This window comes from Xenopus laevis, chromosome 2S (assembly GCF_017654675.1).
Source record: "Xenopus laevis strain J_2021 chromosome 2S, Xenopus_laevis_v10.1, whole genome shotgun sequence".
NCBI lineage: Eukaryota > Metazoa > Chordata > Amphibia > Anura > Pipidae > Xenopus > Xenopus laevis.
The window spans coordinates 129,662,400-129,680,693 of record NC_054374.1 but is presented as its reverse complement, the minus strand read 5'-3'; the positions used below and the strand labels follow the sequence as shown (position 1 = coordinate 129,680,693).

Below are 18,294 nucleotides of genomic sequence, written 5' to 3'. Positions count from 1 at the left end.
GGGGAGGTGTGAGGTGCAGTGATAGAAAATGAGCACATGAGTTAATGGGCAGCTTTATTTTCTGTGCTAGTTTTCACAGCAAATGACCCTCCATGTGTAAATTTAAAGGTTACAGAGCAGAGTGTCAGCAGCATCTATGGATTCTGCTTTCAAGCCATGCACATTTATTACGTACCATTACTGTTTGTCTCTGGGTAGGACAGAGTAAAAAGCAGGGTTGTAGAGACACGCACTGTCTCTTTGCCACAGCGGCACATGCTGCAGTTTTCAACTTCACATCCAAACAGTTGTCCAATCACAGAGCCCCCTGAGGAAGCAAAAGAGCTGTAGGGACAGTTAAGCACATATACGTCAGGGCAGCAAATATCCACACACTACAGTTGACAGAATTAAGCTGCCAATGGAGTTATATAAAAGGCAAGAGTTCACACCTTATGAGAAGTTTTTAAAAATGAATTAATGGGAATCAGCATCAAATGTTAATTGGTAGTGTGGCCAAATATATTTAAGGATTTATAGCAATCTATGAAATAATTCAGTCACAGCTGAAATGAAGTAGGGTAATAATAAGAGATTTTGCAGCATGGTGTTGGATCGACAGATCCCATTCAACAAGTCAAAATGGAATGGGATTGATACAAAAATCTGTGTGATTTCATACAAAATGTGTAAACTACTACTATTGAAGATTGCAATCCAAAGCTTCATCTGACAAAATCTGATGGTGTCTGACAGACTTTTTTGTCTCATTGAAATACAGTGAACATCAGATGAACAAAATACATTTGTACAAATACAATTCGATTCGATTTCAGATTACAGCTATGGGGATGAGAGCTTGTATGGTCCAACAAAAGCTTGTGCTGTTGCGTGGCAAGATCTGACCCTACAAAATCGAATCAAAATCTCCTGTGTAGTTTAGCCCTAAAATTGAATACCATACATATCTTGTTGCTTGACTTGAAGAAAATGTTTTTATAATAACGGATAATAATAAAATATACATAAAGGATAATAATAAACATACCACAAAAATCAAGAAGTCTCACCACTGTTCAATTATTTATTAAAGCAGCGCAGACCTTTATTTTCAACTAGATTAAATGGAACAGATTTCTCTGGTGTGCTTAACAATATATTAGCACTCTTACAAGATATCGCTTTCCCACCTGAGGCTCATTAATGAAGGCGTGGCACCAATGTTTTTGTCCAAACCCGAAGCTACTTTCTTCAGCCAAAATATTAGCTTTTTTACTAAATGAAGCTGTCAGTGTTTCAGTTCAAATCAACGTCAGAAATTTTCACATTTTTCACATTTACCTGCTGCTCCCAACACCTCGGTAAGCTTGTGGTCCTTCCAGCTCCTGTGTTTCTTGATGTAGTTGTGTCAGAAGGAAGCGACACCAACTCTGGATCAGGCGACCTAGATTAATCTTCCCTGTTGCCTCATCCGAGTCAGCCAGTATAAGCCCTAGTGCTGCTGCTTCTGGAATCGTTCGAAAGGCCCGCAGAAAATTACTAGCCTACAAAGCAAGAGAGCAATTCTTAAACAAAATTTTTTTATTAAAAAGGACCTATTTTCTTACCATATTTTGGTTCTTTAGCCGAATACAGAGGGAACCCCCTTGCAAAAAAATAAAAGAATGCGAACATATTTGATATGAGAAAATGTGCTGGCTGGCTGTTACACTGTTACACTGTTTCTACATGTAAAAAACGCAGTACAAGCAGGACATGACTAAAAAAAGCCGAGCATAATCTATGATGTTTGTTAAGTGTACAGTGACGTACAAGATAGCATGGAGGACTCACGAAACCTGACCTGACAATTCTTAGCAGAATATTCAAAGAAAACAGGATTTTTTGATACTCACCGTTAAATCCTTTTCTCTGTAGTGAATAGGGGACACAGGGAACAGCTGGGGTTAAGCTCCACCATCCGGAGGCAGGACACTTGAATAATTGATTAAAGGGGGCGTGACCTAGAGTCTGGCTTAACCCAGTGCTGTGCCAACTTATTCAGTTTGTACCAAAGAGACTGCTAAACAAATAAGAAACTTAACTAGCAGAACGGTAACTCAGGGGGTATTCCCTCATGGACCAACATGGTCAACATCCAGGGACGATCTCCTGTGTCAGGGGCCCATAGTCCATCACAATCCGGGCTTATTCGCTTTGACGGCTTGGCTATTGAAGCAGACAATTGGTAAAGACTAGGTATAACTGAAGAGGTCATTGCCACAATGTTAAATTCACACAAGCCTACTTCATCCAAAGCTTACCATAGGGTATAGCACAGTTCTCCTTCCTCGAGTACAACATACCAAGAATCTTGTCCTTTTTACAACGAGGCTTTCAGTTGGGCCTCAAGCTCAGCTCATTGAAGGTACAAGTATCAGCACGGTCTGCTTTTTTCCACTCACGATTAGCTCTAGAGGACACTGTCCATACCTTCCTGCAGGGAGTTGCTTACGTAGCACCACCTTTCCGCCCGCCGGTCCCGGGATGGGATCTCAACCTTGTTCTGGAAGCTTTACTGGATTTTCTGGGGGGATGAGAAGAGAAGTCCAGATGATAGCCTTCTGAAACAATTTCGTTGACCCAATTGTGTGAAGAACCTGCCCCCAATCAGTTGCTGTGACTCCGGAGGGAGTGCCCCGTCAAACTGAAGTGGACTTGTCGGCTGGGGGCTTGTTGTGGAACTTGTTGGGTTTCCATGCTGGGCGTCCCTTATGGCTGGCCTTTGCTCGAAAATTGGAACGGTGTGAGGGACTGCTACGTCTGGTATAACGTCTGCTTTGGCCTCGAAAATGTTTTCCCTGCCTATAGGATGAGGCTGTTCTAGTTTTAGCTTGAGGGAGGAATGTGCTCTTTCCTACGGTAGCTTGAGATATGATATTTTCTAATTCCTCTCCGAAAAGTCTTTGTCCCTTGAATGGTAGAGAAGTAAGGGACTTCTTAGACCTATGATCCGCCGTTCAACTCTTTAGCCAAAGGGTTCTATGGGCTGCTACTGATAGAGCTGATGTGAGAACCCTAATTTGGGCAGCGTCCAGCGTAGCATCACACATATAAGCAGACGCTTCAGCTTTCACCTGTGCTGTGGGGAGAAGTTCAGTTCTGGAAACTCCCTCTTGAATGTCCTTGACTAGAGACTCTGCCCATGTCTGTATGGCCCTGGAGACCCAGGTAGATGCCAGAACTGGGTGTAGGGTGGATCCAGCAGATGAGTATACTGATCTCAAGAAACCCTCTAGTCGTCTGTCAGACGGGTCTTTAAATGCCGCCGCATCTCTGACTGGTAGAGCTGTGGTCTTTGAAAGCCTGGATACTGGCGCATTGACCACTTGTCCACCCATTCCTTGGGAAAGAGATAGGATTTAGAAAAGTTTTGGGAAGCTTGGAATTTTTCATCAGGTGAATTACATTTGTCATTGACTATGGCGAGAAGTTGATCGTGAGCCAGAAAGACCGTAGAGGATTTGTGTTGTCTCTTGAATAATCTCGCCTTTTGAGATTGTTGATTAGGCGAGGGAGAAACCTCCAGAACACCCTTGATGATGTTGTCATTATCATGTTGAGGCTCACGGGATTTAGATGCTTCGTCTTCCTCCTCTTCACCGGAAGATACGTCAGAAGGCGGGAGTTCACCCTCCGACTGAGATGAGTCTGCTCCTGCTGAGGAGCCCTCTGAAGGGAAGAGAGTGTGAAAAGCGTTGTCTTCTAGATTGGAGTTATCCGACCGAGGCACTGAAGGAGAGGTTCCTGGGATGGCAACAAGTCCCTGCCCCCTGGAACAAGATTTGCAGAGAGGCTCGCTCTGACCCCCTGAAATTTTTGCATTGCATTTGGTACACATGAAATAAGTGACCATAGCTGGTACTGCCACTGCTGGTGCTCTCCCCCTGGCCTGGGGAATAACCCCTGCTGACTTACCTTCTGCCATTGCAGTGTCTATGGTACCTGTTGAGTAGGTTTTGGTAGAAGCACTGAGCACAGGCAAAAAGGAATGCCGCTGCTGCGCCTGAAAATCCTCCTGCCCTGACTGTGGGAGAGGAGATGGTCCAGAGATCAGTGTGTGCTGCTGCTGCTGCTAAGTGGAAGCGGCTGAGAGAGCGCTCTGCTTTCGGCGTGAATGGATCCAAAATGGTGCCGTGGTACGCATACGTGCGTTCCACCCGCTGCGCGCAAACAAGATGGCGCCCGTGCGCATCGAGAGGGAGCCCTGAGAGATGCTCTTGCCGCTGCCGGCGGTAAACCAACCCCCCGGCTGCGTTGGCAAACACCACCCTGACAGGACATGCAGTACCCCTCTAAAAGGAAACTTTGTAAGGGAACTGCAGGGGGCTGCTAGTCACTCAGGGGAGATGCGAATAACAGGAAGCACCAGAGGTATGGCAGTATAAAAACAGCAGAGCTAGAGGGGGGAGAGCAGGCATGCGAGTGTAGTAAGCAAATCTCTAGTTACTCACATTACTGCATACCGGCCAAATACGCCCTGTATCCTTAGCAGGAGCAGGCATGAAATGGGTGGTCGTTATAGCCCGCAGGCTACGAAGAGACCCCGGTATGATTCCCACGAAGGAGGTCCCCTATTGATACAGGTAGCCCTGTTCTTGGGGGACCCCTTGTTGTCAACTATGTAGTTTAGTCGAGAAGAACGTTCTACCTCCTAACAGGACACTGAAAAACTGAATAGGTTGGCATAGCACCGGGTTAAACCAGACCCAGGTCACGCCCCCTTTAATCAATTATTCAAGTGTCCTGCCTACGGATGGTGGAGCTTAACCCCAGCTGTTCCCTGTGTCCCCCTGAAACGACAGAGAATCATTTTAAGCAATATTAGGTAAAAAGACAAAGCAAATACTCAGTTCATACCCCATAATCTTTCAGGTGCCCTATTCTACTCATTTTAATTACTAAAATGGATACACAAATTAACGGCTAATATGTATAAGTTCTGCAAGAAGTTTATTAGCAATAAATAAATCAAAGTGTATTTCTTGTCAGCATAAAAATACCTGGCAGGGGTCTCCCCGTGACAGATCCAGCATGTGGAACAAAAAGCCTAATTCGCAGCTCAGGCAGAATTCTTTCTGACAAAGGTGGTTCTGTACAAGGCATCGCACTGCTTCCAGCAGATACATCACCTGGTGGATTAAGGAGATTGACAGGTCAAGGCAATTATTAGGATGTAAAATAAAATACTCACCAGCATTTGGCATATGATACTTTTACTCTTAAAAAAATATTCCTTGTTAGTCTTATCAATAAATGGAGTTCACTTTAAAATGATGCCCATCAAATATTACTCATCTAAAATCAATTTTGCCATTTAGCAGGCCCCATGGATTTCATTTATATCAGTTGACAAGCCACATTTAGTGAATGCCAATCACACATAATTACAGACATTTAAAACCTGGCTCTGATTTAATCAGCCAACAAGTTCCACCCACACAATGTCAGACAGTTCCTCCTCTTACCTGGATCATGCAGTTGCAGTAGGCATTGGGAATATGAGGTTCCAAACCAGCAAACAAGGTTTTGTTGTAGTGTTTAAAGTCAAAGTCTTCCAGTCCCAGTTTTGAATACTTTATTGTGACCTGAAATACAAAACATCAACTCAGATATTTTACAAACAGCCTAACTTTGTGTTCCTCCTAATACACCCCCTATAGGATGCATGACAAAGGCTCTTTTCTGTTTCTAGCACATATATTTGTGCAGATTTGCAGTTTATATTAAGAAGCAAACATTCCAATCACCACACCATTAAGGCCAAATCAGGTTTACAGTACAGTTGTAGTGCAAGAGGGTTTCCTAATGTATTCTGCCAAGTGCATAACCAAAGCCTTCAGAGTAAGAATAAAGTACTTCAGAGCATCTACTAAAGACAAACCTAGCTACAGTGTTTTGTTTAAAGAGTATCTAGAGGCAAAAAATATGTAATTTCTCAGTGCATTTTCTATGTCTTAAGGAAGCATTTTGTAATACAAAAATTTTAAATTACAATTTAAAATTTTCAAAATTTATTGGCAGTTAATTGTCCTAGCTTCTGCACACCTACTAAACGTAAAGACACCGGCTGCCACTGTCTTCATCTGTCTGTTTAAGTTTAGAGCAAGTGCACAAAGAACAGAATTATTTGACCAGCTGCATAAACCGACAAACAAACTTTGAACAATTTGAATTGAATTTGAAAACTGTTTGAGCTTTTATTGCATAATGGCATAGAAAATGCACTCTGGGATTATAATTGCATTTAGATCCCTAACGGTGAATCTCTGTAGTATGAATGTATATATATATATATATATATATATATATATATATATATATATATATATATATATATATATATATATATATATATATATATATATATATATATATATATATATATATGTTGTCTTTTTGTATTGATAGTGTGGGTTAAAAAACACCTCATATAACCTTTTTGTCTTTATGATGAAAATAAATTCCCCCAAGACTATACATATAGTAACAACCTCAGTTGTTACAATTTTAATCTGCAAAACAAAAAACAAAATTGAAAAGCACTCCCACTCCAAGAATGGCCAGTAGTCAAAAAGCGCAGGATCAAAAAGTAACCTTATTAGTAGACTAGAGAATTACAGTAATCCATTGTAAATGCACCACCTTTATGAGTAGTTAGCCAAGCACATCTAGAACCTGTAGTTACAAATACATCTCCACACTTTTCCATCGTATTGCATTAAGGAAAGCTCGATTGATCGAAGTGAAAGACGCCTCAGGCAGAACGATTTCAGCTTTTAGTTATAATGAGGACTATTCATTTCTTAGGAGGGGATCCATGGCCATTAGTGTTATCAAACAATTGCATCAGCAGGCTAGTCAGAACCCCTAATTACTATTGTTACAGAACTACAGTCTAGCAGTGAAAGTAATTTTGGTGGCTGGGGATTCATTGTAATCACTAACACCTCTAGAATATAGTATATAGGATCGCAATATTAAAAGAGGGTTACCTGTGTTTGGAAACTTTATATAATAACACCTCTAGAATATAGTATATAGAATCGCAATATTAAAAGAGGGTTACCTGTGTTTGGAAACTTTAGATGATAGCACCTCTAGTTAATACCTGTCCTGACCTTTGTTCTGGAGTTTTGGCATATGGGTATTTTAAGTACAGTAATAAAAGTTGCATTGTAACTGTTTTTGTATTGTGTTTACTACTCATAAGGGGTGGTGCAATTACAATGGATTACTTTACTTCTGTACTTTCTCGATACTGTTGAAATAGTAGTAAGATATGGCGCACTTGACCTATTAACATGCTTGTCAGTAGCATTCACACTATGTATAATACGTTGGCTATATTTCTGCACTCACTAAGTATTAGGACACTTGGCAGTGGTGTGGGCAAAAACCGTTACTATTTGTTCCAAGCAAATTACAAAGTACTGAACCTTGCGATACTTTTTGGCCACCATGTACAGATGTGGTTCTTCCTCTCGCCCAATAGGAGACTCTGGAACTTGGCTGAAGATGTCAGACTCACTTTCCAGCTGATATGGTACCTTTAAGTATGTAGAATAAAAAAAGATAAGCAACCATGTTCTCTACCGTAAGATACAATCTATTACATAAAGGGAATGCCCACCCTTCTATCTATCTGCCTTTCTTTCCTCACTTTTCTTCTCTCTTACTTATGTTTTGTTTATAAACTCAATAAAAATAATCTTTAAAAAAAAAAAAAGATAAACAAAATATTTTTAAAAAAACCATATAGCATTTAAAAAAAGCACCTTAATTATATATATTTTACAGGTATGATGCCTGATTTGCACAGATCCTCTCTGGTCTAGTGAGCATGTCCTACAAGTTTTTCCCGAGAAACTGAACCTTATAATATATTGCATAATGACCCAGCAGCCACAAGAGAAAAAAACTGGTTGGAGTGCAGGCAGTTCACTGCATGTATATATACACTTCCTACCTAGTTTTCAAACATTTAAATTATACATAAGTATTAAGACCCCTAGTTGCATTGAGTGTTTGAAACCAATATGCTTCCCTGAAAAGCAATTTCTTCGTCCTATTGCCCCCTCTACTGGAATTACACACCTGCTCTATAACTATTTTCTTAAGTGAGCTTAATGGATGATTATTTTTGTGCAGAATGCAGGGCTACCCAGTCCCCTTTTAGTTATTCTTTCACACGCAGTTTTCATATGCAGTGAATATAATTTTTCTAAAGATTAGAAAGATTTTACGTAGATGCAGTTAGCATCAGAATTTAATAATAATGAGAATTTAATTTATAATGACCCCTAAGGTTAGCTTCTCAGTAGCTGAGCATGTGCAGTCTTCACTGACATGCCTAACAATAATTCAAGATGAAACACTCCTGTAACAAATCTGAAGGGCAGGGACATTAATACTATAGCCATGCTGCACCTCTATGCTGGTGCAATAAGTTTAGAATGAAAAATATTGGATTTCTAACTATATTCATTTTTAGAGCTTAGTTCTCCTAAGACAAAGGGGTCTTAATTCATACGCAGAAACAAAATTACTACACTGCAGTTACCCATAGTAACCATACATATAACTACAATAGACTAAAAAATGTTAATTGCTGATGGGTTGTTATGGGTTATTGCAGGGGTGCCCAAAAGGTAGATCGGGATCTTCCAGTAGACCTTTAGCTGGTGATCAGTAGATCTCAAGACACTGTCAACAAACAGCTTGTCTAAATCACCCTCCTATTTCATTCTTTTCTTTCAGATTTTTATTATGTTATGGTTACATAGAAAAAGTTGTTTGTTAAATATAGCAATATACATTTTCTCATAAATCGATATTTAAGTAATATTTTCCATAGAACAGAAAGCTAGCAATGCTTTTATGGATGTATATCATAATGGTACAACATCACTAAAAGTAGACCCTGCATTAGTAAAGTACGGGCACTCCGGGGTTAATGCAATACTGTAAATGTATGAGCCTCAACTGTTCTTCTAAATTAGCTACAGCTCTCATTCTGCCCCTGAATAACACAAAAACAAGGCTAACCTGGTTCCGAAGTTTTGTCCTAGGGTTGGGAGAGTATCCAATGAATCCAACTTGCTTCATGTTGCGCAGTATTTCAGGATCCACAGGAGGAGCCCACCTATTAAGAAAAATAAATGAATACATAAATAAAAGGCTGTAGTGGATGGCACATATTAAGGTAATACACATGAAAAACAAGTGAAGGAAATGCTTTAAAGAACAATGTTGTTTGCTTTATAGAGAGATTTTACAGAATGGTGCATTTATAGCTAAATCTTAAGTGAAGCACTATAAAAAAAATAACATTTATGAACAGTTTATATTAGCTTTATCATACTGAAATAAATTCTCTAAATATAATAAATGAAAAATGATGTATAGTTTCTGAAATAATCAGGTTACTCTTCACTACCCCCTCTCAGCATCTGTCTCGCTTGCTTATGTCTTCATGAAAATGATTTAGATCTGATACAGCCTTTGAGGGGCTCCTTTTGCCTACTTAAGTTGTATTAGGGCTTACTTTTTCAAAATCACCAATCTCATCTCACTACATGCTGAATTTGTGCCAATGTCAGTTATTTTTTAGATTGTGTTTTCTAAAATAAGTTGAGTGAGCTTGAATACATCTACTAGGAAACAGGCACCCCTCAAAGATATGTCTGTCAATCAAAATCAGACTCCTGACACCTGCAAGAAGAGAGAATGAAGAGACACACAATAGACTAGGTAATTTTAGAAATGACACAGAGTTATTAATTGTTTATACCTGTATTGAGAAAATGTCTTATTTCGTTATGATGAAGCTTATATTACATGTTCATTTTCACAATAGTTTTCCTTTAACAAAGAGTGCTATAAGGTAGATACATTTTTGATGTGAAACAGATTAACAGATTAACAGAACAAATAACATTGGCATAGCAATTAGGTATTACCGAGGGGCAGGTGTGGAGTTAATGGCTGGCCAATCTGATAACAGTGTCTCATTGGTCAGAGGCATAGGAATAAGTGAGAGCGGCATAAGATCCTGAATCCAATCAAGGTGCGGCAGGTTGTCCACCATGCACGGCAGTGCAAATTCTGTGCCACGAGAGTAGGTGTTAAACGTTGCATCAGGAGTGTCTGCCCAAAGGTGGGTGCAACCACCAGAGTCTCCAAAAGCCAGCACTTGCTTGCTAGATGACACATCAAAGGACATAATAGCTTGGCTCACTGTGCTAACATGGAATATGTCTGCAGGGCTGGCAAGGCCAGTGGGTTCGCAGAACTGGCACTGACCTGTGGACGATGGGAAAAAAAGACAAATGAACTATATTGCTCACATTGGTACACCTGTAATGGTTGGAAGGTTAAACCAGTGGTTAAATGATACCCTTATGAAACATGGTTTCTTAAAAAAGCCATATGCAAGAATACCATTATGCTAGGCAATCATTATAGTGAGGAAAAATACGTTTATTACTTGGATTTTAGCTGTCCTTTCAAATAAATAGAGAAAGCCTAATTATTTTTAATATTAGAAGACAAATAAAAGCTAATTCAATTCAAATATGCAGGATTTTTATATATAATATATTCTAGGACTTCCCAACACTAAGGGGCAGATTTATCAAAGGTCGAGGTGAAGTTTCAAAGTGAAAAACTTCGAATTTCAAGCAATTTTTTGTGTACTTCGACTAGGGAATAGTCATGTTTCGATTCGAATTTGAAAAAAACGTCGAAATTCGGAGGTCGAATTTTTTTGAAGTACTGTCTCTTTAAAACTTCGACTTCGACCATTCACCACCTAAAAGTGCTGTTTTAGTCTATGGGGGACCTCCTATAACCTGTATGGAGGCAATTGGGGGATTCGAAGTACGCTCGTACAATTCGAGGTAGGCCAAATTCAGCCCACTTGACCCCAAAAAACTTTGAACTAACGTTTTTTTTTTTACTTCGACCTTTGATAAATATGCCCCTAAGCTAACGAAGGACACAGCAAAGAACCCAAAATGCTGGTAACAGAGAATAATACCTGAAATAGACAATAAGGATGCATATAGTGGCAAATATGAATAAACAAAGCTGTTCCAGGTACAAAAAAAAAAATGTTATGTAGGGCTACTGGTGAAAAAGAAAAATCACACACAGGACTCACCACGTTGAGAGATGATAGCTAGGCGTGAGGTATAGGTTGGAATAAAACGCAGGAAAAGGGGATCAACATGTACTTGTAGAGGCGTGATGGCTCGCATCATACGCAGGTCATACACTTTTAGGAAACGGTCACAAGCTAGGACATTCATGCGACTAGAAAAGCCACATGTCACTACAAGATTTCCATGAACGTCAAAATCAGACAAGCTGCCCGAGTAGGCATCAAATTCATGCTCAGTTTTAAATGTACGTAGATCTCGAAGGGATAACTGGAAGAAATATGAGAAATCACAATACATTTTTTCCATATAATGTATTACTTTAAATGATGATGCCATCCAGCAGTGGGGGAAACCACAAAAAAAGATTAAAAGTTATAATGTGACCCTTCTAGAAAATTTATATTAGGGTTGTAGCACATTAATATATGGCCAATGTTAATGTACAGAGAAGAGCTACTGAGTGGATCAGAAATATAGAAAAAAACTTTATGAGAGATATATTCACACTGTGTTTTTCTCAATGTGACATGATTAAAATGTAACATTATTCTAATCACATTAATCCACAATTAATGCATAGGTCTGTCTAGTTTTTAGCACATATCATTAAATCTATACATGCAGAGATGTCAACCCAGAGTATCTGCAATCTAGGAGATCTTTGGCATGCTACAAGCACTGCCATAAATGTGCAGTGATGTAATTAGTGATATCATGGAAGGCCTAAGTGCCATGAGGGGCAAGACCCTCCATGACATCCCTAATTACATCACTGCATATGCACACATCCTCAATTGGCCCTGTCGTACATCTGAAATTGCTCACTGTACATGCACACATGGGACTAATTTGTAAAATACTGGGGAATAGCCAATAATAACAAGAGTGTGGGGGAGGGCTTCTGGGTAACTTCCATGGAAAGCAGTGGAGTTGACATGTAAAACGTAAGTGACCCAAAAGAATGAAAAACAGTAGAAGAAATGAGATACCTTTCCTGATGTGTGCCCACAGAAAAAGAAACGATTGGACTGTCTCATGATGGTGATCCCTGGGACCTCAACTGTGTACTTGAGAAACAGAAAGGAATACAGTTTCAACAAAAGGATATTATATAAAGTACATAATGTTACAATTAGGAAAAACCAAAAAGCCTTATAAAAAGAATGCTACAAAGAAAAACAATAATATTTATTAACATATTCTTTACTTAATATTTCTGTAAATATTCTATTTGAATAATAAAATGCAGTTTCTCGCTTAGCATAGTACAGTTATATTACCTTTTGTGTCTCTTGTACAGTGTTTAGGTCCATCTGAATGACATGATTCTGCATCCCTCCCAGAAGCAGAGTGCTGTTGTCTGTAAGCAAAAGGCTGTGATTGTCGATGTTTTCATCCATCCTGCGGATAATAATCGAAGCCTCTCTTAAAATGCTTGTGAAATAAATGTTATCAGAGACTGATGTGGATACATACAGTACCTTTTAGGGTGTTAAAAGGAGAACAACACAGTACAAGTACCTTATAGGAAGAACATGCTGTGTTTTGTTTGCATGCCTGTCAATATATGCCAAACTGAAAACCAGTTTACAAATAGGAACTGACTAATCTGATGGAGTAATTAAAAAAAAAAAATACATGTCATTGGTATTTTTACAGATTAGAAAAAACAAACGTATTTTAGTGCTACTAAACTACATACATACTTTCAATAACTGAAACTGTAGAACCTATACAATCTTTCACAGCCTGTCACACCTGTCTTTGAAAATGTGCAGAAAAGGTTTGGAGTGACTGCTACAGCTGCAAAGGACAGCATTTGTTTACTTTCTTTAATCTGCTTCCAGAAATCCCCATATATATATATTATATTTATTAGGTGAAGGGATGAGTACTATATGCCTGGCACCCTTGTGTTCTTGCATGTGTAGGCTTGACAAGTTATAGCTTTACAGGTGTTGTGCATTGTGCAATTAATTTCTACCCGAATGTAATGAATCAGGAAGCCACACATGCTGAAATGCAAACCACATTACCACCTGTAAATATCATTTTGGTGGCTAACTGGATTAGTATTTCAGCACCAAAAACCTGGTTAGTGACAGCAGTGAATCTGAAAAGTTGAGGCTGCAGAAATAGAATGAGAGGGATGAACTACTTTATTTATACCCTCCAACAATTACTTGGGGTGTGGAGATTTCTGCAGCCCTACAGCAGCTGTTCTTGCATAGTCTCTGAATAGTCTCTCATAGTCTCTAAATGGGCATATTCCCAAGTATAGTCCCATATTCCCACGTTACCTACAGAAACTTCAGTAAAGGTCACCTCTAAAATGTTTTGTGCATTGTGGAATTGTGTATTAAAGAAAAATGTGTTGTTGATATATGTGCTATAAGTGACCCAATTGAAAGGGTTGATTTGACAATATTTTTTTATAAATCATGCTAGTAAACATGTTAGTTATCAAGCGAGACTAGTAAACAATCATTGGCTTCTGTTTAACAATGCAGTTAAAAGATTTAGTTATGGCTCATACAATAGAAATAATTGGCAATTGTAGATGAATAAAATACACATGTTTCACTCTAGTAGTAATCAGTTCAGATCAAAATTGCATAGTTGCAGTCCACCAGCAGTATGCATAAGACATGATGACAGGTGTATTGTGTGTTTCACCATGTGCTCAACTCATTAAATGCAACCAGAGAAGATTGAGCAAGTGCTATACCTAAACAGGAAAGAAAAATGGGGGGCAACGGGGAGCATCTTTGACAACATGGATAGAGGATTGGGTTAAAGTTGTATAAAACAATAAAGGTAACACTACGTAATGTTATGTGTCCATTTAGAACAAAACTCACAGATAGTCAAAGATAATAAGCCCCCCACGAGTCATGCATTTCAGATTATTCTTTGTGAGGAACATCACCCCATTCTCCAAACTCTGGATCTGCCGGATATCATTACTGCTGTGTACTTGGAAAGAGGAATATCGTTCAAGGTCATGGCCGAAGAAGGAAGTGGCATGTCCCTACAAAAACAGATACAAAACATGGTAAGGCATCACGTTAATATAAACAAACTATTATTTCCAAGTGGCATACAGCAACATTAACAAAAGAAGACAGATACGAAAAGCATTTTATTGTAGTGCTTAATCAATTTATTCAGCCACAAACATGACTTGTGAAGCAAAAAATATTTAATATTGCAATGCTGCTAAATGTGTTTTTAGCACAGAAAACCTCTTTAAAAGAGGTTATTCACATACACAAATAGTGGCTCAACTGATTTACCTCTCAATATCACTTCCTGAGGACTTTAGAGCTGTATGAAGAGCTTGCAAAGTTTTCTAACTCCCCCTCTAAATAATTATTGGGTCCTGATGGGGATCTGACGTACTAAATATTTTCACGTATTTAATTTAGAGATGATACTGGCTTACAAGTACGGTATTTAAGCGATAGTATACTCCATGTTGTAGATTGGTCATAATTAAATAATCACTTTATTCTTTATATTTCAGGGCAAGGGGTATACTTTTAATCAGTGTTGCCATCAGGGGGATACGGATTGAACTGTTGTCAGGAACACAGACAAGTTTGAACTGATGGGTCTAGCCACTTAAACTTGTGTATAATGTTAAGTATCTTAGAACTTCTGCCGAAACTGAAGTAACTTAAACTACATATGTTTCTAGGTAGGTTACATAAGCATCAATCAATTATAACACAGACCAGCTGGATATGGGCAGGCAGGTGTGTAGAGTTAAAAATGAGGACACACTCTACTGAACTCCAATGAATTAAAATACTTCAGCTATTGTCCATTGACCCCTCCCCCAAGTAATTGACATGCACAGTAGAACTAAATAGCTGACTTTTTCGTTAAAGTTTGGCTTTTCTCCCTACTGCGCATGCGCAAGATGCGAGAAGAAAGACAAAGCAAGAAGAGGATCGCTCTGTGGTGCTCGCTGTAATAACCCCAGGCTGGTGCAGTTTTCTGCTGATAGGAGAACCAGCACAGGGTTCCAAGTAAGTAAATACATTCACTTGGGGGTGCCTAATATTTGGCACCCCCAAGTGGGATATGACTTTCTTCTCCTTTAAAGCTATTTTTTTTACTGAAAAACAAGGGAAACACAATATAAATCTGCTGAAAAAAAATACTTACCCCATGATTGCCAACCCATAACATCTCTTCATGAAGATCAAAGTGTACAGCAGATACAGGTACCCCAACCTCAGACACAGCAGTCTGCAACTCAGAGTACATTCCTTCCATCATGCTCACAGTATCAGCTACAGGGAGCCCCTCCAGTGCGTCATGATCCAGTTCCACTGTCTGCAAGAGGCTGGGGTTCAAGTGGGCATCAAGGATTGGGTCCATAGGAGGATGCAGGCTTGGGGCATACTCCGCCAAAGCAGGATCTAAGCCGTCAAAATTCATGATGATGATGGCTAGGTATGGTTTGTGGGCTAATAAAAAGAAAACAGCATCACTTTCTGAAAAAAACAGTAATCCCTGGTATTTACTTGAAAGTACAGACACAGCGGAAGTTGTATATATTCTACACAAACGGTGTATAAAACAGGCTGAGATACACAATGCTTATTAAGGTTGTTATTCTAATGGGTCTGGTTATCATACTGTGTAAAAAACCATACCAGTGATGTTGCCCATAGCAACCATTCAATTTAGATTTCAAAAGTAACAAAACAAAAGCAAAGATCTGATTGGTTGTTATAAGCAACATCGCCAGTAATGCTTCACTCAACATTTTACGCAGCAGGATAAATAGACCCCTAAGTGTTTTACTGTTCAGAGCATACTATCACTTGTATATTTGCTTCACTCCAGATCAGTAACAAGTTATATTGTCATCATTTGTGCATTCTGTATTGGCATGTCTCTGTATATATCAGGGTTCCCCTGTATAAGTGGGCATTGTACACTCTGTATATAACAGGATCCAGGTTTATACTGATACCAGCACTAGACAAACTCTGTATATAGGCTCTGTGCTACCTGCATATAATATCACACTGCAAAGAGTCATAGGTAGGCAAATATAAAGCACAGCATACACACCTTGCTTTCTGACTATGGCACACAGCACTGCTTTGTCTCTCTCATGCTCTGCTTCTCTGCAAGCTCCAGGATTCTGCCACTCAGCTCTGCCATAGAGAAAGGAACCCAAACAGGAACAGTGTGCTTCCAGGGGCGGGACGGAGGTTGCTGAGTGACGTAAGGAAGGGAGAAGCTGTCATTGGCTGAAAAGCAATAGGGCAGGGCGAGATTGCAGAGTTAGGGATCGTCTGCCAATTTCATACTCTTCATGAAAACTCCAGTTGTGCATTGTGTTACAGCTTGAAAAAAGTATTTGTGCCAAGTTTTAAAGGGATACAAATAATGTATATAGTTGATATAAATTGAGAATGCATTACTTTTTAAAGTTCTAAATTGAGTTTGCTGAACAAAACTAAAATCGTGGAACTTGCAGATAGTCCCTAACTTTACCTTTTCCCTCCACATACTATTTCCACCAGTCAATGACAGCCTCCCTGCCAGCACTGGTTTGCAGCTTCCTGTTTGCCCTACAAGCCTATTCTTTATTTTATTTGGGCAGGGGATGCAGCACTTGCACAGGTGCTTGTATTATCCAGAGCTGCCATTTAGGGGAGAGTCGTCCCGGGCAGTGGATTTGGGTCATAAGGGGGGCTGATGTGACTGTGTAACTAAATAGGCTGTTTCTCCTCTGCTCGTACCTCATACTTTTGTTAGAGAAAGAAAAAAAAAAAAGACTTCTTTTAGTTGCCCATTAAGTCCTGCACCACCTCAGCTCCCAATATTTTCTCAGAAGTCATTTATCATTTCCCACCAATTGTGGCAGGGATCTGAAAAAAAAGACATTTTCTTGTGTTCAAACAGTACCTGCTGCCATCAGAGCTTCTTCTAATTTGACTTAAAAAAGGAAAGTTTTTTTTAATGCAAACTAAGCGAAATGAAGTAATTTTTTTAGTGTTTTTGTCAAACAAGGGGCAGAAAAGGGGCTAATTCAGGAGACGACGATATATTTGAAAAGTAATCTTATACCTTTTCTTTCCTCCAGTCCTAATTCTGATGTTTTCCCTCTTAGTTCTGCGACAGAAACTTTCAGGGCCCAAAAGGGCGTCGCTGAAGTCAAGTGCCAGCGAGGGTTTCCCCTGTTTCACAGAGGAGTTACCTATAAACACATTTCAATTATATAGAATTCCGGTTCAATGTTTTATGTGAAGACAAGGACAATATTTTTCACAACTGATAGTCTCATTTAGGAGAATGTAATGGGTACCAACATTAATCTTTAATTTTTAGGCTCTTTTTTTTCACAGTGGCGCCAGAGGTCCCAGACATTTTTTTCTGGTTGCCAAAGTACCTGCCACCATCAGAGCCTCTTCTCCCAAGTTGACCATAAGGGAAAGAGTTTTTGTGCAAACTAGGTCCAGGTGAAATTAAGTTATCTTTTAGTGTTGTCGTACTTTGAGGGTCCTAGTTTTTTTTTGTGCAAATAAGGGGCAGAACACGAGCTAAGTTAGGAAAGGACAATGGTGAAATTGACCAACAGTAATATTTTACTCTTAGTTACCTCCAGTTCTAACTCTGTACCCTGTCAGTTTTGGGGCCCCAAAAGGATGTTGGTAAAGATTGGTGCTGGCAGGGGTTTCCCGTGTTTCATTGAGGTGTTAGACCACAGTGGCTGTTACCCACAGTTACTCTACAGACTTTCAGTTATTTTGATTTACAGTTTAGTCTTTTATGTGAAGACAAGGACAATATTTTTCACACATGTGGGCTAATTTAGGAGAATCTATTGGGTATTAACATTAATCTTTAGTTTTTAGGATCTCACTTAATGGTGGTGTTGGAGGTTCTCAGACATTTTTAATTGTTGCCAACATTACCTGCAACCATCAAATCCTCTCAGAATTTGACCAAAAATTACAGTGTTTTTGTGCAAACTAGGGCCAGGTGAAATTAAAGAATCTTAAACATAAACAATAGACAGTTGTCCTGGGTTTAACTTCCAGTGGCTGTGTATTACTATGATAAAGTTCCTTATACTCTGATC

At 39.3% G+C, this 18,294-nt stretch overlaps 1 protein-coding gene across 1 annotated transcript; it reads right to left on the bottom strand.

Moving 5' to 3' along the window:
• Nucleotides 1-1,059: 1,059 nt before the first annotated feature.
• Nucleotides 1,060-16,363, bottom strand: pan2.S (poly(A) specific ribonuclease subunit PAN2 S homeolog). Its single transcript, NM_001092532.1, is given in 12 exon segments — nt 1,060-1,523; nt 5,022-5,150; nt 5,487-5,606; nt 7,458-7,568; nt 9,067-9,163; nt 9,981-10,323; nt 11,183-11,450; nt 12,173-12,250; nt 12,464-12,584; nt 14,045-14,214; nt 15,357-15,661; nt 16,275-16,363. Coding segments are annotated over 11 exon segments (1,920 nt in total). The 5' UTR covers nt 15,633-15,661; nt 16,275-16,363; the 3' UTR covers nt 1,060-1,316.
• Nucleotides 16,364-18,294: the final 1,931 nt, after the last annotated feature.